The sequence below is a fragment of the Mercurialis annua genome, linkage group LG5, assembly GCF_937616625.2.
Source record: "Mercurialis annua linkage group LG5, ddMerAnnu1.2, whole genome shotgun sequence".
In the NCBI taxonomy this organism is placed as follows: Eukaryota; Viridiplantae; Streptophyta; class Magnoliopsida; order Malpighiales; family Euphorbiaceae; genus Mercurialis; species Mercurialis annua.
In genome coordinates, this window is record NC_065574.1 from 6,567,750 (window position 1) to 6,588,129 (window position 20,380).

The window sequence follows — 20,380 nt, forward strand, 5'->3', positions numbered from 1 at the left end:
ATTCATATTGTAAAAACAATAATAATCCAGAAACCTTGCTGTAACGTCATCATCATACCAAATAAACAGCTCAGGTTTCGCACCATTTGTTTGATGGAGCACTCTCAATGCAAAATCTGTAGCATCTGATAGGATTTTCTCGGTGTGCTACCGTGATGCCTGTGCGCTAATGTCGTGATTAAAGCGTGAAAACAATTCAATTCCATTCGTATTGCAGACCTGTTAGTGAAGGAACGCTATTTCACTGTGGTTGGAACCCAAATCGGTATAAAAGAGTAATACACACTCAAGTTCAAGGCGGTGTGGGATATGATGAGGATCAATGTATCTAACCTAACATAGATCATAATCTTTCTATCAGTTCCATAATGCAAACAAATAGTTCATGTCCTAAACCACAGCTATTTCATATCGTTTTTTCTTGAGAATTCAGAGAGTTCGTTCAAGACATAAAAAGCTCATCGTCACTTCTGGCTGCCGCCAGAGCCAAGGTCAGGAGAAGTCATATTTAGAACCTTCATTAGAAATGTATACTTGAATGCATCTTCTTGAAGCCTCTCAAATCTGCACAAAACAAAAAAACATACCAACTTAATTGGTTATGATACACTATTCAATAACTCAACAAAAACAAATGTACTGCGGCATGCTTCAACAACATAACTAAGCAGGCAGCACATGTACAAATGCGTGCAGAGACAGACACATGACTAAAGGAGGCAGGCTACTGCCTTGAATAGTATAAACAAAAGAGACCATACCTTCCCGACTTGGAAAAATGTCCAGCACCGAGTTCACATTTGAACAGCAGTAAATTATCATCAGTTTTCAGTTCTCTCAGCTTTGCCACAAACTTTGCAGGTTCCGAATACATAACTCGAGGATCTGTTGTGATTCCAAAAACATTAGTATTTCATCTTAGGTATTGAGCATTAACTTATGTCATCTTGGTCTATTCATATACAGATCGCTTCCTTTGAACTGCATCCTACACTTCTATTATTTAGCCAATCATATGATCAATAAGTGCTTACTTGGACTCCAAACCATGACAAAGTCAGAGAAAGTTTTGAACATCCGAGAAATTTATGTGCAACTTTGTTTAAAAAAAAAGTACTGCGTAAGATGGTGGCGAGTATCCTGGTGTACAAGATGCAGGCTCTATAAAGGAATAGATGCAAGAAGCCCTGCTTACCCTTGCAACATAACCATAAACAATTCGTTTGTGTTGGGAGCATGATGTGCAAGTGAAACTAAAGTTCATTTTAATGCAACCTGTAATTGCACTACTAATTTGCCCTCAAAAGGAAGCAGCAACAGATATCTAGAAAAAGCAAAACAGCAATGAAGAATTGACAACATATGTAAAAACAACTAAAGAGTAAATCTATTTTTTGTTAAATAGCATGTATAAGCGACTCTTCCATCTATATATGATAGCACACAAGAGTCGAATATTTGCTAGAAACATAATACAATGTGCAAAGCCTATGAAGATTCTGAAGTCACTCACCATGTAAGCCAGCTGTAACAAGGATGTGGGGGTAATCTTGAGGCTTAACCTGTACAAAACAAGGATATAAGTCACAGCATAAATAGAAAAGATCACCATGTTGACAGAAGCAAATACTGGTTAGTGTAACTTCTAGACTAGTCTTTCCAATCCAAAAAATTTGGGCAATGTCCTCAGAAAGATATTAGATCCCTTAAATCATCTCTTTCCGTCTTCACATTAACTAGTCTGATAAAAATATAAGAAAAACAATTCAGAACTACTGCATGGTGCTTACATTATCAACAGGGGAATATGACTTCATGTAGAAGTAGAACTCCTCCTCACGAGGGTCGCCCCATTCCTGCAGCAACAATAAGAGTTCAACTACCATACCAGTACCTGGAATGAAGTACCAGCAGACCCTATTGTGACTGCAAAAGCACAAGTCTATATTTATTTTTAACTGTTACAGAGTCGCAACAAAAAGAATAGTACAGCCCCAAGTAATACGAACCACACCATGAGAAAATAAGAAACATGCATACAAACTATTGTATAACAAGAAACAGACAGCGTCAACCATAATATTATAAGTCATAGCACATCAACTAACAATCCAATGCAGGAAAAATTCAAATTCTAGAAAGTTTCAGGGGCTGTTGCTTTATGCAAAACAAAGAATCTAGGCCTTAATGACTGCATAAATTAGATTCAAGCATTAAAAGCTGTCATGCAGTGCAAACAAGCAGCTATTGGATACAATTGCCTCCAAGCATTTCCTCCTTATAGACCCTCTAGTGAGAAATGGCCTTCTATTAAGTAGCTAAAAGTTTTGGAATTACTAAAGAAGAAATAACATAATACCTCCCACTCTTCAGTGGTAAGAGGAATACTCGGATCAAGCATAGTAGTCAAAACATCCACAAAAGGTACTCCTGCAACAGCAGCCTTAAACAAATCGGGCCTCATATTAAGAACAGAACCGATAAGTAACCCCCCTGCACTCCTTCCTTCAATGCACAACTTTTCCTTGGAACAGTACTTCTGTTCTATTAAATACTCTGCACAAGTAATAAAATCTGTGAAAGTATTCTTTTTCTTCAGAAACTTCCCATTCTCATACCACTGCCTCCCCATTTCACCACCTCCACGAATATGAGCTATTGCAAAGATTAAACCACGATCCAATAAGGACAGCCTTGATGCCTTGAATGTTGGATCTATCGATACCTTTAAAAAGACATATTTAAGCAATTTCAAATAGAAATTCCAATTGCACGTGAGAAATAAGAAGAATCTCAGCTTCCTAATGCAAAAATGATAAAAATATTAAACAAAGAAGCAGTATTTAGTTAGTTAGAACTAGAAGTTTGAAGCCACTTATGGGCACAAATAATTAATCTTGTCATACAATTAGATCATACACATGCAAAAGGTGCGAAGTCTCTTGTGAACAGGACCTTGAAGCAAAAATCAACATTCAAATACAGAACTAAGAACCAGCCACTGCCAGAGAAAAGCCCACTTCTAACACAAGGGAAAAATTATTTACACGAGTTCCCATCTTACCTCATATGAACCATAGCCATAAAGATATAAAGGATCAGACCCATCAAGTTTCACGAGATCTTTTCTGTAAACAACAGACATAGGAATCTGAATGCCATCTGAAGCTGTGGCATATTTCCTCTCAGTAACATAATTAGATGTATCAAAACCTCCCAATATCTGAACAAAACAGTGAAAACAAAATACACATTTATTGATAATACAACAATTTTAATATAAAAAGAGTTATGAGAATAGCACTTATTGAGAATAGCATTATCAAAACACATTTATTGATATAAAAATTAAAATTATACAAACCTTAGAAAGAAAATTAGAACAACTATGAAAACATAAATGCATAAGCATCAAGTTTTATTGAATCAAGTAATTCAATTGAATTAACACAAGATTGAATGATATCAAATTCAAACTTTATAGCTATCATCCAAATTTCAAGTAGAGCGTTACCCATATACTAGAATTTCCTTTCAGAAGTTTTGATCCATCAGCCAATATCCCATGAACACACAGCCAATAACATGAAATTTGTTGTTTTATCTATTTTTCTAATTTTGTCCTTTTATTTTTTGTAGATATATAAACAATAATATATATGACTGATTTTTTTTATTGGTTTTATTCTATGTCGGAATATGGAGCAATTACTTCATTTAGGAATAACTATGCATATTTACTAGGGGGTAAATAAGACTTCTAATTTCAAAATTATTTACCAAAAAAATAAAAGGTGGTCTATAATTTGAAACACTAAAAATAGTAAGGTGGCCTATCAATTCAAGATGAAGGGAGTACTAAAGTACATTTAGACATTTCACAGTTGAAGATCCTAAATGAAAAATTCCAAACACAAGAGGAAAATACAGGAAAGAAAGACACCTCGAGTCACTACACCAAAACTAGACGAATAGTAGTAAATGCAAATTAATTGTTTGGAACTTACTGTATCTATCTTCTTCAAGACAGAAGTGCCCGTGTTCATATCATAATCATACACAGAGTGCGGTGTCTTCAACGAGCTATATGAAAACCTCAAAATGCTGGAAGAAAATTCTGATTCTTCCGGGTCTACAGTATATACAGGGTCAATGAAGTCAACAGTCTGACCACCTTTAAGGCTCACAAGTGGCTCATCAACAGGTGGAAGATGAAACGTTGTGATTTTGGGAAGGCAATTTTGACGCTCGTATACAACTAGATGGTCAGCAAAGACTCGTGTGTCCCAAATTTTCACGCTGATGATTGAAAGGTCAATGAGCACAATGATTAAAAAGACCGACAAGAACTGAATGCATTACTTCTGATTTTACAATTAGAAATGACTATGAAGTAAAAGACAATTAAAAGGCAATTAAAAGACAATCTGAATATTCCTCAAAAAAAAAAAAGACAATCTGAATATCATAAGAGAATCAATATCACCTTTCCCTATGAGGTATAAGAACTGTAGTGTCAGAAATGTTATTCACTGGACAGGCTACTAGCTCTGAATTGAAAAGTTCATCAGTTCGTCTCTGGATAATAAAATGATTTCCGCGATGGGTGACTGATGTATCAACGCCATCTACTCGAGGTGTCAAAACCTTAGCACCATCTTCAGGCTTAGAAACATCAATATACAAGACGAACCTTGTAAGTTTGCTGTCAGATACAACAAACAAATAATGTTCACTTTCTGAAGCATGAAGATCCAAAGAAAATTTATCATCCTTCTCATGATAAAGGCAAGTGTCAGTTGATTGATCTGTCCCCAGCTTATGCAACCACACCTGAGAAGTCAAACCAAGAATCCATCATGTCAATATATAAGCAGAGCAGAAAGTAAAGAAGGGTTGGGTTTTACTTGAAAAGGAAAGATTTTCCATGGAGAATCTAAGAGAAATTAGTCTAGTAGGCCCATTACAATGAGAAGCACGCTAACAGGGTCAGATGCTAATTCAAACAAGAGTCAATTTATTGTAATGTAAAACAGATGATGGTAAAGAGAGGAACTAAGGCAGAAAACTAGAATGAGAAGATACCTTATCAGCACGGTGAATCTCATCCAAAGTAATATAAACCAAGTAATCATTGCCAGCCCACTCAATAGCGGATGTAACACCAGTGAGAGGGCTCCCAACAGGGATTTTAGTGTCAGCATTAATGACATGAACGGTGTAAATTTCATCTCCTTTTGTGTCTTCTGCATAGGCAGCCAATTCATGATTTGGCGAAACCTGATGCAATAAATAGTATCAAGAAAACAAAAAATGAAAAAAACATTAAAAGCAAGAACAAATCAGCTAGCGAAATTGTAAAAACCTCGAAAGCACCAATGTGGTAAAATTCATGTCCTTGAGAGTTAACATTCTCGTCGAGCATAACGTGCTCGGGGGGATCATCAGGTCCGGCGGGCATAACATCATGGACAGAACGAGGGGATTGATGATCGAAAATAGAACGCCTGCAGTGCTGCTCATACTCCTTACCCTCCAAAGTCCGACAATAGTAGTAATAAGGCCCCTTTCTTCTAGGTGCAGTTATATCATCCTGTTTGATACGCCCTTTAATTTCCGCAAACACCTGTTCCTCAAACGGTTTGGTTCCTAAAAATTCCCAAATGTAATCATTGCACATTAAGTGTTCGATACATTTCCTCACTGAACTAGAAAAACAGAAAAATAAACAACAAATTAGGAAGCAGACCAGACATAACGGAGTCGACGTAAGCATTCTCTTGCTGGAGGTAAGAAAGGACCTCAGAACTGGAACGAGAGTCATCGCGAAGCCAGTAATAATTGTCCACTCTAACATCCCCGAACTTCTCCATTACATGCTCCACTTTCTTCGCCGCTGGAGGAAGAAGTTGATCAGACTTCACGGCGGCTGCCGTGGATGATGATGTCATAATGATTGAGAGCGACGAGCAGATGACGATCAGTGGTGGCGTTAACGCGATGCTTCGCCTGCTGAACTGATGCTGATGCTGATGCCCAAACAGACGCAGACGGGATTGTATCGAACTACGGATCATATAAGGCCTTTTTTTTACTCTCTTCACTATATTTTGTTGACTGGCTTTTCTTCTACATTTTTTTATGAATTCATAATTTTTTTATACGAATGTAAAATGTGTCCATATAAAATATAAACAGACTGCAATCTGGTTGATTTGGATAAAAATTTACATAAATTTTGCTTACTACAGTTGATTTGATCAATTATGCTCTGCCAGTATCAACTTGATTTTTTGAACAGTCAGTTTTAACTCTACTGTAATTGCTAACTTGGAAAAAGTATCTGCAGATTGGAAAATTCTTACCTGGTCCATGAAAAATTCATGAACCTATCCAATTTGATCAAATCCAAAAAAACAAATTGACTATTAAATGTCAAAAGTGAAATATAGTTTGACAGGCATCAGTGCTTAAACCAGCAAAGAATGAGCATTCATAGTTTTGCTTTGGCCACTAGAATTAGAATAATTTACATTCTCTCTCGTTACAAAGCCGATATGAACGACTAAAATTACCGACATCACTAAAATTGACAGAAACAACACAATATGACTACAAGAACAATCAAATTATTGAATAAGAACTTAAGAATAAGTAGATTACAAATAAAAAATATTAGAAACAGTTCGGAGACAGACGATAGTATAGGTGTAGCTGATGACCCTAAACTTATGAATTTTTCATCGTCCTTATAAATCAAAGTACGATTAGACAACTACAGAGGGAATTTAAAGGAATGAGATTAGATAAGCATCTTAAATAGATATTCTTTTTCCAAAACAAGAAAAGGAAATGACTTCTAATAACATTAAAAACAAAACAGTGTAACTGTAAAGAATTCTAATACACAAGCCACAAACCCTAAAAAGCAGCCTTTTTAAGTGAATGGAAAATGTCCACCCAAGGTCCACCTGCAACAAAACATGTAAATTGTAGATGTACTCTATTGGCTTTCCATTACAATTCCCTTCAAGTAGGCACAATTTTACACTTAATAATTCAGCAAATGATTCCCTCATCATAAGAAATATGGAACTCCTGTCCTTGGCCCTCTCATCTGGTTGTTCTCCTCTGTTTCTGTGAAAAACTTCACCTCTCTCTCCTAAATAAATCACAAATAAACAATTACCCGTCAACACGTCACCGATGACAAAAGTACTATTCATCAAGGAGATCATCAAATTGCTACTTGAAAAAGAATGCACATGTAACTACCATTCTTAGCTATGTTTCGAAGAAAACGACAAACTATCGGTCTTAGCTTAATTATCATGAAACCGTCACAAATCATCCACAAGTTGTAACAGTACTAACTGTCGAGCAGTATTCGCAATTTATCAACATTACGTGACAGCACCTGAACTTTTATGATTTGAGCTTGAAGCTCATATGTTTAGATGTATGGGATAAGAAGTAGAGGGCGATTATGAGATTAACTATCATTTTGTAGCCTGAGGCTAAATGGGCCCTACAGAATTAAAGATAGCGGAAAACATGATGCTAGCAAAAGGCTTAATGTGTTCAAGAGTAAATACAAGTCATTTTCACACAACTGGCCTGCAATACTGACATTTCATTTGGCAGGAATACCAAAAAAAAAAATGATAATTGGCTGTCTGAAAACAATTTAAAGTTGCCCTTTTTGACTATTGTTGCACATAATGCAGTTTTCAATTCCAATCCTGATGGTGAGCTGATAAAAATCTTAAGGTGCCAATGCATTAATCGTATTTTTCAATATCAAATTTCTTTATTTAGTAATCCACCAAAATAAATAGAAGGAAACGTCTGATACTCACCATGTTCTCATTGAAGCTCAAGATAGAAGCTACATTCCCACAACGGTAGCAATAATTTGGAGCAGACCAAACCTGCAAAATGAACCAGATCTTTATACCAAATTGCATTAATAAATTCAAAATCATAGCATACAAAAGATTCAGAGTCCTTACGGTTACTAAGCCTTTATCTTGAAACATGTATTTAAGACCTTCTTGTACAAGTTGGTGTGCCCGACAAACCAGATCAAGATTATTAATGTGATTGAACTGCAGCAAAAATATAACATGTCAGATGGGCAGTCATTTTTATTAAAGCTTACCTTAGAGACAATTACCTCAGAAGTAACCCTGGATCCAAAAAGCCAGCCTGCTCCTCGTGGACTAACTGCCCATGTTTCAATATCTTCAGGATCACTCCACATTAGATCACAGAATGGCCCTTCATGTGGGATCTCACAATTGCGTTCAATTACTCTTATCTGCCAAGTAACCAGTCCATGCAAGCCATTAGAGGATAAAAAGCAAGAGCTTGTATACCAGAAACACATAAACAGAACAGGACATATTTCTACGACTACGACTACTAGTTCTTCTAACAAAAATCCTCGCAACAAACCCCGTCTAAAACGGAGCAAGTTGTAAAATTGTGAACTTAAATTTAAGATGCACTTTTTTATTATAAGAATCTTTGCACCAAACTCTTTAGATACACCACAATCTGCTGAATCGTCCATTGATATGTCTGACGGAGATCAAAACCAAGAAAGAATCAATAGATTTCAGTGCAAGTGCCAAAAAAAAACATAGACAGTTCCGCATACTTCCATAGTTTCAATGCATGCAGGCACATGTGCATGCATATCGCATGCCCACAGATGCTATCCCAAGGCAATGACACGGAGGCTTGATCTGAATTTCATGAACATTTCATGTAAAACTAAACACTTCATAAAGTGTCTCTTAAAACGCTTTATTCCTTAATTGTTTATCAGAAATAACCAGATATGAACATCTAATTTGGTGCATGTAATGAGGAAAAGACACATGATGCAAAACCTAACAACCAAAGAAAGAAATATGGGCGTACTACAACAAATATATAAATTTCCAGTACAATTAAAAGGAGAAATAAGCACCTGATCAATTGTTCGAATGTCAGGAGAGAGGCCGCCGTGAACACAAAGCACCTATACAAGACATGTATAATTAATGTCACGTAAATTAAGAATGCAAGAAAAATGCACATACAAACATGTATTAACAAATTTAATAAACAAAGAGTGAAATGGGCTTACAGTGCCATCTATAATTGCTGAGAGTGTTAAATAATCAAAGACATCAGTACAATACCGCCATGCATTTGCATTACCGTACTTCCTCTGGCACTCATCATAGAAACCATATACCTATAGGAAAATGAAAATGACACATGAAAATATTATAGGCCAAAAAGCAACTGCAAAAATTGATGGATTCATACTAAAAGCATAAAATTATGGGATTGAAATTATAATGATATGAAAAATATACTTTCATCTTCAGCAAGAGTAGAACAAATAGAACGAGTGAGTTTTACAAAATAAATAAACAAATAAAGGTATCTGTAATTCTGTATATCTTATATAACAATGTCAATTTTTTTTTGCACATAGTAGGAAATCAAAAATATTAAAGCCGAACTCAGTTTCTTCATAACACGATACTACTTATGGCTGTTACATGTCCAAAAATGCAAGTGAAACTAAAATCAACAGTGACTTTAGCTACTAAGTCTGAAAGATATCTTTACTCTTTAGACAAAAAGTCTACCTCTTAGTAATTGCTACCCTATGAACCCCCACAAGATATAACAAGACCTGATCTAAAAACATTTGCATCCCTTCACCTTAAATTATACTCCTTCCATCCCATTCTAATTGGCAAGAATCTTACACATATTGTTTATGATAATCATTAAATACAGAAAATTTTTACTTTTATATCCTTCATGTCACATTAAATACTTCACATTATACTAAAAACTTCATTTAAAAAAATAGTTATAGAAGAGGATAAAAATGGAAGAATCAGCTCAAAAATATAATATATAGATGCAAATTGCCAATTAGAATGAGACATCCAAAAAAAATTGCCCGTTATACTGGGACTAAGGGAGCATTTTTCAGAAGCACCATCAAGCAAATAAAGAAAAAACCATGTTATAACAAAAACACACCTGAGTCAGCTGCCTACTTTCATGATTTCCACGCAAAAGTGTAATATTGGCTGGGTACCTGCAAAAATTACCGAGTAAATCTTTCCACTAAAGCAAGTAGGCAACAGAACATCTTCACAAACAGAACATATTTACACGCATGCTAAGCAATTGGGCAACATCAAGCAAAAGAATACAGATGACAATTAGATGATGTGCCAAGAAAAAATACAATGCAGAACTGGACCTAAAATCCGACTCATAACATGGTACCAGATGAAAAGTCATGCAATACGAAGATATACCTGGCTTTAAGAAGCAAAAGAATAGTGAAAACTTCGAGACTGTTATAACCTCTGTCGACAAAATCTCCCTGCCAAAGAAACCGATACTAATAAGTAAGAATGCAATACCAAAAGAGCATAGCCGGGGGGGGGGGGGGGGGGGGGGGGAGGGGAGAATTAAAATAAAAACAAGGAAATTTACCATAAAAATATAATTAGTCTCAGGAACATGACCTCCAGTATTGAAAAGCTTGATAAGATCGTGAAATTGGCCATGAATATCACCACAGACAGTGACAGGACTGTTGACGGGCTGCACATTGGACTCCTCAATAAGGATCTCTTTCACCTGTTGGCGGTAGTTTTGTCAGAAAACCCTAATTTCATCCTAACATATGATTCAATTAATTGAACAATTAAAAAATAAAACAAAATGAAAACCCTAGAACGACAGATTTAAAAGAAAAGAACGTACGTATTCGCAGAGAAGCTGAAGCTCGTCCTCCAAAAGATGCTGCCCTTCCTTCACCTTTGTTATCCACTGATCCAAATCCATTTCTCTCAATTTTTTTATTAAAAAAATCCCCCAAGAATCTTAAAGAACGACGAAGATAAATTTTCCTCCTAAAATTTCCAGTTTGCTTTTAATATTATCCTCTGAATTTTCTTGTTTGTTTGTTAGAAGTACAAAAACAGATCTGCGGCGGCGGCTGAGTAAGTTATTCAGCCAATTAAATCTTGCGAAACTAATAAATATGTATTAACAGTATTATGGAAGAAAGAAACGCCACCACCAGGAGGAGGCGAACGACGGGAGGCAGCGCAAAGAATTACCCAAAAGAAAAAAGTCGATATTTTTGGGGAAATTGTTTGAAAAGGACGACGCCTTTGATTTTTGTTTTTCTTTTCTAATTACAGAAGATATCGAGAAGGCCCATAATGAACTTTGAGGCCCATAAAGCCCACTTAATTACAAACCTTTATTTATTTATTTTTTAATGACCAAACTTATTTTGAGGACCCTGTACTTTTACTATTTTATCTATCTAGTCCTTCATTAAGGTTGTGTTTTTATCTAGTTCTTATATTTAATTTATTTTGAATTTTAAACTCTTTATTGAATAAAAAAAGAGCATAGACTACACTAGTTGTAAAACGTGCATGAGTCCGAACTTTAAAAAAAACACATAAATAAAAACTAAAAAACATATGAACCAGATAAATAAAAATTAAAAAGTATAAGAATCAGATAAATAAAAACTTAAAAGTACAAAGGTCTATTGACTAAAAAAAGTAAACCGATCCAAATTCGCTTTTTCATTTTCTACGTGGTAATCGTAACAGCAATTTAACACATGCATATAAATTCCATACAAAAAAGAACCTTTTTTTAGAATCATCAAAAAATAACTTATTAAATCAATTTCATAAAGTATAGGGGTCTAATGAATATAAAACTTCAAAAATGGATCAGAAAAAACTTATCGGTGAAACTAGAGAAGTCTGAAGATGGGATGGATTTGACCTATTTTAATTTAGAAGATGAATAACATTAAATAATGGTTATTCTGATGAAAATAAACCATTCTTCCTTCTTCTATTTGAATCTTCAATTCTTTGAATGATCTTCTTTCACAAACCCTAATTAGAATTTGGTTTGATTCAATTTGGTTGAATTTGATTGAAAAGTGAGAAAATCGATGGGAGAAGAAGTAGGTTCCAGTAGCACCGCCTCCGCCGCGGCCATCTCCTCCTCCAATATAGGTTTTCAGGTCAGGTATCTTCTTCACTCTCTTTTTTGATCGGTACTATTTTATTAATAATGCATCAATTTTTGTTTTCTGAGAATTCGATTTGTTTAACTTTAATTCAAACTAAAACTCGGAAAACTAATGATTCGCAGCTTCTCAAGAAGCATGGTTGGAAAGAAGGCACTGGTCTTGGTGTTTCTGAGCAGGGGAGATTAGAGCCAGTTCAAGTGTATCAGAAAAACAATAAACGAGGCGTCGGAGCTCATACCAATAATAATCAATTCAAGAACAAGACCGCCGTATCTCAATCTTCCTCCGACCACCGGCGCCAGAATGAAACTTGCGGTTTAAGAAACTCGAAGCCTCTGTCTAAGAAACAGAGGAAGCTGGTGGAGTTAGAAAAGCGTTTGCAAGAGAAGGAATTCGAGCGGGCGTTTTATCGGGAGTTCTGGCCGGATAATGTTTGATTTGGTGTTGTAATTATATGTCTCTGCTTTTATCCACTTTCTTAGGTCCGTTGTAATTGAATCTGAGATTCTAAATTCAATTCAGCAGCAGAAATTAGGAGTCTGCAAAAAGTTGGCTTAGTTAAGAATTGATCAATTAATCAAATACAAAATTCAAATTAATAGATTCCATCAATTTTATTTTATTTTTTTGAAATTAGATTCCATCAAATTGAAATCGATTTAATCAAATTAACTAAAATCTAAAAAATATTAAAGTTAATTGACTAGATTAGTTAGTTAATTTGGTTAAATCAAGAAATATAATGAGTGGAAAACATACTTAAAATACCAGCTACATAGATAATTTTGTTATCAAACTCGTAATCATTATTGAATCGTTTCTTACTTGATGAAATCAAATTGAATGAACTAATTAAAATTTTCAAATTAAATTTAAATAAAAAATGGTTATTAATTCAAGTTGATTGTATATGTAAAAAAAATAGGGAAAAATCGATGAAGATCTAATATAGTCATTTGCTCCCCTATAGCAAAAATCTCGAAGGTCTTTTTCTTTTCTAAATTCACCAAATTTCATTAAATTAAATATGAAATAATTATATTTATAAAAAAATTGAAAAATCAAAGTAAAAAATTAAATCCGGTAATCTGATATGGGATAGGTATTTTGTGCTAACGCAAGCGCTGCCTAATCTACAAATTTTCTTATGAAAACAAAAGGAAATTATCAAATTGTTTCGCTAATAAAAATGTATCTATGGTGACATTGTAAGATAATCAAAGCTAGTTAATTCATAAGCACAAGAATTATTTACAGAGACTTCATAAGATTATCAAAGCTTATTAGTTAACCCATATTTCCTGATACTCAAACTCTCTTTCTAAACTATTCATTTTGCATGTACAAGTAATAGAGATGCATAAATGAAATTCGCTATTCAATCTAGTTCTCCATAACCGTGTTTTCAGGATCAAAATTTTATCAATTTTCCTTGAAATCAATTTAAAGCGAATGAAAAATTATATTGCTTTTTGTACATTGCATAAGCTCATCTTTTCCGCTTCTGCAATTTAGAGAAGAATGCAGTTCTTATCCAACACCAGTATTCACTTCTTTTTCTTGCTGTCGTCAAGTTTAATGAGCTGAACTGGAGCTGCCGGTATCCTAATCCACCATTCTCTTAACCGTCTACGCAACCTATCGCTGTTTTCTTTCCTATAAGGCATCTCACGTGTGAATGCCTCTAAAAATACCAGCAGAATCAACTGCCTCAACGGCACAAAAGCTATCAAAACAGCCATGACAGCCAACATGAGAGCAACTGTTTCGGTTGCCTGACAAACAAACAACCAACACCAAAAGGTGTCAAGCACAAGTATATTATGCCATCATACAAATCATAATCAGCCAATAAAAAATCGGGAGTTGGGATAGAGCAGTATCCTGAAAATAGATAGCGACAGAAAGGGAACAATGATGGAATGCAAATGTATGATCCATGTATAATATGATATGGGGCGTGCATGAAAAATATTGGCAAGAATAAAGGCACACAAGCTAAGATATAAATGCATTACTGGTGCACTTGTTTCACTTAATTTGTTGAATCTCTGAGATGCAATTAATCTAATTAGTTATTTATGAAAGCATTTTAATTTAATTAAGTTCTGCATTCCCACTTGCGTTTGAAGTAAAATTCAAATTCCTAATACTTGCTGGCATAGGCTGAAATTGAATGTCAGTATTATACAAATAACATGTTGAATGTCAATTCTGAACAAAACTTCTGAGGAAAACTGGAGTTATCTCAAATGAAGTGCATATCATCTAAATTCAACTTTTAATTCAAGTTCGCATGGGTTTAAGAGTTTCAGATAAGTTGGAAACAAGCTTCAAAATTACCAATTTTCATATGGAAAGTTGGAAACAGTGCCTCGGTCATTTTCTTCTAGATAGATAAAAGTAAAACGAAGAATGGCATAGACATGTACCTGTGGAAGAACAGAAAACAAAAGAGCTCTAATCTTCAGGAGGATAATATTAGCCGTCTGAATCAGTGCTTCAACTTGCGAGATAGCTTCTTGCAAAGTCAGCAGCTGCTCTACAGCGTTTTTATTTGGAGGAGCTGTAACCCTGAAAGCCTCCAAGGGTTTCTTTTTGTTGAAATGCCTACGCCATAACATGAAAACTGCAGAGCATATGCATAGGGATGGCAAGAAGTACCTAGTCCAACCCCTGTACATCATAAGGAATTACAACATTACACCTGTTGATTCAAGTAATCATGAAAAAATTCAAATTGTTCAAGTTTATTTAACTAAACATATTCTGATTTGTCAATTCGTGCATGGGGCAATGAACCCAAGGGAAAGAAAAAGGAACCGCTTACCTACCAAACCGAAACCTCTATTTTTTGCTACTAGATAATTATGTATGAGATACATTCTATACTAGTAAAATTTGCCAATACATCACAAATTTCACGAGTAAACTGTTTGAATACCTTACAAATTACATAAAAATAATTCATTTAACACTCAACAAAGGTTAGAGTTTAAATTTTGGATACATGACCATGAGGTCATGGTGCCTCAACCTTAGCCATTAGGCGAAACTTTTGTTAAAATAGACAAAATAATTATAATTTGCAGACAAGTATACTTTTATTAAAGAAAAAAGATTCAATAAAGTGATACTTAATGTCAAATTTAGTGTTATCAAAGGAATAAGAAAAGGAAAAAAAACTCTTTCCGCCATCGAAAAAGATCTAGGTGATTTAGCAACCTGAGAGTCAGTTGGATGTAGAAATAATCATTTGAACAGAATCAACTAATGTCAATAACCATTGAATTTGAGGATTCCTAAAATTTTCTATGCACCTCAGACTCCCAGGAATAACATTATGAAAAAAAATTGACACAGAAGCCCTGACTTCCTGTTTTTGACTTGATATGATCTCAATCAAACTAATGCTGATCATTTATTGTAATTTTCCATTTTATCTAAAGTCTCTAAATGTTACAGGCAGTTGTTCTACTTCTTTCACATCCACATCACCAGAATTCAAACTAGTTTGCAAATTTATTCACAGCGGTCTTATGTTAAGATGTGTCACTGCGCTCCCAACAAAACCCAACTCAACTTCCGGGCCTGTAGTTTGCCATATTATAACTGTTTCTACACCTAGTTCCTGCCTAACAGGAAGCTTAACAAGCTCCCTATTGTTGGGAGATGCATACTTGAACTTAATGATCACATATTCAGAGATCCATTGAAGTTAAATAGATGCATGCAGTTTACAGGATGGTGGAAAGTTCATTCTATTTTGTAGCCCAAGACTCCATCAAGGCCTAGGAAACCAACTTAGCAGCCGATGGAAAATATAACTGAAAACGTATCCTATGTTACACTTTCTCAATTAATAGAAAACTATATCTTTCAGAGGCTAAAGATAGGCAATAACAAAGAAAAAGAATATATTTTCAACACTTCCTGAATGGAGCAGAATGATACACCTAATTAACCACAACGACCAAATCTACAGCATGAGTAAAGTTACCTTGAGATGGCATAGCAGCATAACACCATAAACAAAGCTGATTTAAATGGATCTTCCCAAGAGACCAGAACTTGAAGATGGTTAACTAATTCAATAATTGGATAAAGCAGTTCCTATAAAACAAATACGAGAAATTTCAACAAAACTATATATAATAAGAATTAATATGTATGGCGAGTTTTAAAAAAAAATCCAGTCATTACAGAAGTGAAAGGTTGGACTGATTCCAAGGATATATCAAAACCATGTAGTACGTTCCGTCATATTTTTTATTCATTTGCTGGCAGCATCAAGGTGGGGAAACGTTACATTTTCTAGAGATGGTATTCCATTCAAAAAACTATCACTGAATAAGTGAAATATATGTGAAATAAATAGAACATATGATGTCTGAAAGCCTACAATTTAATTAGCAAACTGATTATAGTTATGTTAATTATTTGACCTATCGTTCAAAAGTTCTTAGTGGTTGTCTGGCTTATTAAAAGAAGCTTGGATAATTGGCCGTTTATCTAAACACCACAGAAATGATTCTCCCAAGTTTTCTGGAAAGCAAAACAAACATTATTAATAATTCTAATCATATGAGCCCAGAAACACATTCAAAAAATATTGTAACAACCTTCATGACTGCAACATTTGTGTCAATCCCTTCAACCTTGACTTTGTCCACAGTTGCCTGTGCAGCTTCAACTTTTCCAATCTTTGACACCGACTGTTTCACTGCTATCTCCAAGGGACTGATCTCACCAGCACAAAGATCTCCTATTGCAATTGCTTCTACATCTAGATTCAACTCCTTTTTTAGAGTAAATCCAAGTTGGCTAAGTGTCAGAAGTGCAACTGGTGAGCACACCCGTTGCTGTTTTGCATGTACAGATCCATCAACATTACGTGGGGAAGCAGTTAGAGTTAGAAGTGTTAGGCGACTTGATAGTGTTTCCAGGATCATATCTCCCCTAGGAAGACTGTCAGCCATTTTAAAAGAAAGGATGGATTTGTAATGGGATGAGAAGATGTGGAAAGCCTCTCTCACTGCACGACATCGGAATATGCCAAGACTAGCCCTAGCAAGAAGCTCCAGTTGCTGAGTCTCTGTGAAATTGTTTTTTCTAACAAACTGGTGCGCATGCAGAATCTCAAGACATATATCCAACCAATAATCTCGTCGAGAATTACCTTTAAATTCAGGAAACTCAAAGTAAACAGGCTCCACTCTATAAGTAAGAGAGAGGGCGTAAGGAAGAGAAAATAGAAGGAAAAGTTAAATATAAGTATATGCTCACATGCATTAACACTGGATATATGACATTGAAAGATCACAATCTGTTTAAATACTAAGCGTTCTAGATGCTAGGAAGAAAGATTACGTACACAGATGCGGACTTGTACATCACAGCTTTATCAAAGAGACGAGCACCCAATGGCCCTGTCAGTTCAGGCTTTATGACTTGTTTCATATCCATTGCCAGATCATATCTAACTGCTTTATCATATAGGCCAACTCCCAATGACTCAAAGTAGAGGGCGTAATTAGTCAGTGTTAAGCGGCCTGCGCAAGAGAAAATAGATGAAAATGAACACAAAAAAGGAAATAATTTAAATATCGGTCATGCACAAGAATACTCTTTCTCTTTAACGGACTTCAATTCAGTATCAGACCAGAAAAATAAAAAGTTGCCACTTGACCCTCACACAATTGCTATACTTAGTTTATATGAACTTGAGTTGGTGGACCTTAGCAGGTCATAACATTACTTTCTAGAACTTTTTTTTTGGCTTATTGGACATTTATAAAAAGGACAAAAGTGCCAAGAAGAGGAAGTCACTCCATCAAGCTACTAGCGTTAAGATAGGCCTATTAAGCCTTTGAAGTTTGCACCTCGACAAAGTATTTCTTTTAGGGACTATTCAGCCAGCATTAGCCCATACAGGCAGGAAAATTTCAAATAAGGAAGAGAAAATATGATGATGATGATGGCAAAATTGACTAAAGATATTCACTTCTCGCAAAAATTCCATGAGTATTTCGAATGGCCCTAGGCAACTGTGATACCACTACCAGTCCCTACCAACGATCTGCAGAATTGGAGATCCTGCTCAAGTTTTAAAAATATACGATTTCTATCTAACCAAGTGGCAAATTCTGGATGCCTTCACCAACTTGGTGACTTACCCGGCCATGCTGCGAGTCCAATATGCTGGAGAACCGGTTGTGTGGGAACTGTCCCATCAACATCAAGAATGATCTCTCCCTCAGCAAGCTGAAGATTTGGAAAGAAGGATCCAGGTGCAATTTTTGCAGCCTTTAGAATCCTATAGAAAGTAAAGAGCCAGAAGACAATATTTAAAGATCTTAAGTAAAAAACAATGAATGAAAACTGAGAAACAAAAGTAAGAAAAATATGTTTAAAGCTATTGATGTTCATCAGAATTCAAAAGTCAAAGGCACGTTACACGTGCTTCTGACTAAAATTTAAGCATGTAAGTTTACATGACAGGTTTAGCATTTTCAGATCAAGTGATGGCTTAGAAATTCAATGATCTGAAAACAAGGTCTGTGATGATGGTATATGAAAATCAAACAAGAAACATTGGAGCGAGTACATACTTGTCAAGGGTGTGAAGGTATTTATCAAATATGAGGAAATGAAGACGACCGGCTGAAGAAGTGGTGAGGGCATCAAAAAGATTGTGAGCAGTCATGACATCAGCAACAACAGCACAAGCAGGAGCAATGCGTGCAAAAGCCTCCCGGCCAACAGTTTTAGTGTCATCAACCTGATAATCCATGGTAGCTATATGTTTGGAGTTTGCGTATTAAAAGACATCAAAGGAATACTAAAAATCAGAAAAACTGATAATCAAAGCGAAAAAAAACCTGGACAGCCATAGTAGTGGGGCTTGAATAAAATAGCGAACCTCCATCCTCATCCCCATCATCCTCATTTTTTTCTTCTCCTTCGCCTTTCTTAGGAGAGGGCGCTTCCTAAGAGATGACGATAAATATATATGTACATACTACACAGTTAAGTAAACATGATCACAAATCAATAAATAAACGCGGAGAGATAAAGTTAGCGAATATATTACATTGGGAAGGGATTGGATAATGTCAATGCAAGGAGATTCCCAAGCGAGCATCATATCATAGGTCAACCGACGAAAATCCTTGTCGCTCAAAAAATTAGGATCAGAGGATATAGAATTGAGGGTTTTATAGAAGCAGAACTCCACGAAGTTCCTAGCGTAAGTGAAGAGTTGCTTTACGCTCTCCGGTAGTTCTATGTCAAATTGGTGCTGTAATTCTAGCGTCGCCACTCCAAGTACTCTACAATGCAGTGATCAAATTCCAAAATCCTTTTAAATACATTGAAAATAAATGAAAAAAAATATTAATCGGAAGTTTGATTGAGGAGATAACCTGGAACAGCGAGCCACGACGGAGTTGGCGAGAGGAGAGAGCTGAGGAATGGGGGAAATGCCATCCGCAGAAGGTGAATCGCCTTCTTTTGAATTTGAGATTGAGACTGAAGACGATGATCGTTTTCTTTGAAATAGTGATTTCAATGAATTTTGGTGGTTAGTCATCATATTCTCAAGCGTTTTCATCTTCTCCGTTCAGAGTTCGTCGGCCGTATACCAACAAACAAACGTTGAGTTCTGCTTAATTTTATTTCATCGCCACATCTTTCTTTTCTTGGCTTTGTTCTGTGCCAAGCTTGCCAGTTAGTTATTCTTTCCCCTGGTTCCTGAATTTGCCTATCAATTTTAGAATAATATTTTTATTTTTATCTCAATTAAAATCATACTCCTTACTTTTAAGTCGATCATGGTCCTATTGTCTAAAAAAATTCTGTTTTATTTTAGTTTTATTTCAATTGTTCCGTTTTTTGCATATTTGTTGGTTCTTTTGATGTGTTCTGTAAAAAAATTCTTTGTCGAAGTGCTTACCAAAGGGAAGTGGTTTGGTGATTTTTGCAAGTGTTCTTTGAATCGATCCTTAATTTGAATATGATCGTTGTTCAAACTTTAATTTTATTTTTCACAAATCGAGGGCGGTCAATTAATGAAATGTATAATGGCGGTTATTGTAATCACAAATGCCGCCTTTGATTTGCCGTCTGCTTCTCTCCTCTTCTCTACCGTCGGTGTTTGCTGCCCTCCTCTCCTTGGTCGTCCGTTGACAGTCAATTTGTCGATGTCTTACCCATTTCTCACATCTCCACTTTGTCCAGTTGTGGAGAAGAGGATGAATCAAGGGAAAATGTGAGTTTTCT

At 35.4% G+C, this 20,380-nt stretch overlaps 4 protein-coding genes across 4 annotated transcripts; 1 reads left to right on the plus strand and 3 right to left on the minus strand.

Moving 5' to 3' along the window:
* Positions 1–226: 226 nt before the first annotated feature.
* On the minus strand, positions 227–6,272 carry LOC126681148 (uncharacterized). The gene is made up of 11 exons (XM_050376561.2): positions 5,750–6,272; positions 5,366–5,649; positions 5,086–5,280; positions 4,487–4,833; positions 4,008–4,299; positions 3,065–3,223; positions 2,360–2,725; positions 1,791–1,856; positions 1,514–1,562; positions 762–885; positions 227–564 (listed from the first exon to the last, which is right to left on the minus strand). The coding sequence occupies exons 1-11, from the start codon at positions 6,075–6,077 to the stop codon at positions 465–467; spliced, it is 2,310 nt and encodes a 769-aa protein (XP_050232518.1). The 5' UTR covers positions 6,078–6,272; the 3' UTR covers positions 227–464.
* Positions 6,273–6,844: 572 nt separating this feature from the next.
* LOC126681154 (phytochrome-associated serine/threonine-protein phosphatase) lies at positions 6,845–11,202 on the minus strand. Its single transcript, XM_050376577.2, has 10 exons — positions 10,795–11,202; positions 10,522–10,668; positions 10,341–10,408; positions 10,057–10,114; positions 9,137–9,247; positions 8,978–9,028; positions 8,177–8,320; positions 8,013–8,108; positions 7,860–7,931; positions 6,845–7,162 (listed from the first exon to the last, which is right to left on the minus strand). Exons 1-10 carry the CDS (start codon positions 10,873–10,875, stop codon positions 7,079–7,081), a joined length of 912 nt encoding a protein of 303 aa, XP_050232534.1. The 5' UTR covers positions 10,876–11,202; the 3' UTR covers positions 6,845–7,078.
* A 608-nt stretch (positions 11,203–11,810) lies between these two features.
* On the plus strand, positions 11,811–12,699 carry LOC126682290 (uncharacterized). The gene is made up of 2 exons (XM_050377904.2): positions 11,811–12,091; positions 12,223–12,699. Exons 1-2 carry the CDS (start codon positions 12,020–12,022, stop codon positions 12,535–12,537), a joined length of 387 nt encoding a protein of 128 aa, XP_050233861.1. The 5' UTR covers positions 11,811–12,019; the 3' UTR covers positions 12,538–12,699.
* Positions 12,700–13,314: 615 nt separating this feature from the next.
* LOC126682737 (uncharacterized) lies at positions 13,315–19,875 on the minus strand. Its single transcript, XM_050378487.2, has 10 exons — positions 19,525–19,875; positions 19,194–19,431; positions 18,982–19,089; positions 18,712–18,881; positions 18,277–18,416; positions 17,475–17,652; positions 16,723–17,317; positions 16,101–16,213; positions 14,533–14,776; positions 13,315–13,875 (listed from the first exon to the last, which is right to left on the minus strand). Exons 1-10 carry the CDS (start codon positions 19,710–19,712, stop codon positions 13,648–13,650), a joined length of 2,202 nt encoding a protein of 733 aa, XP_050234444.1. The 5' UTR covers positions 19,713–19,875; the 3' UTR covers positions 13,315–13,647.
* Between the last annotated feature and the right edge of the window lie 505 nt (positions 19,876–20,380).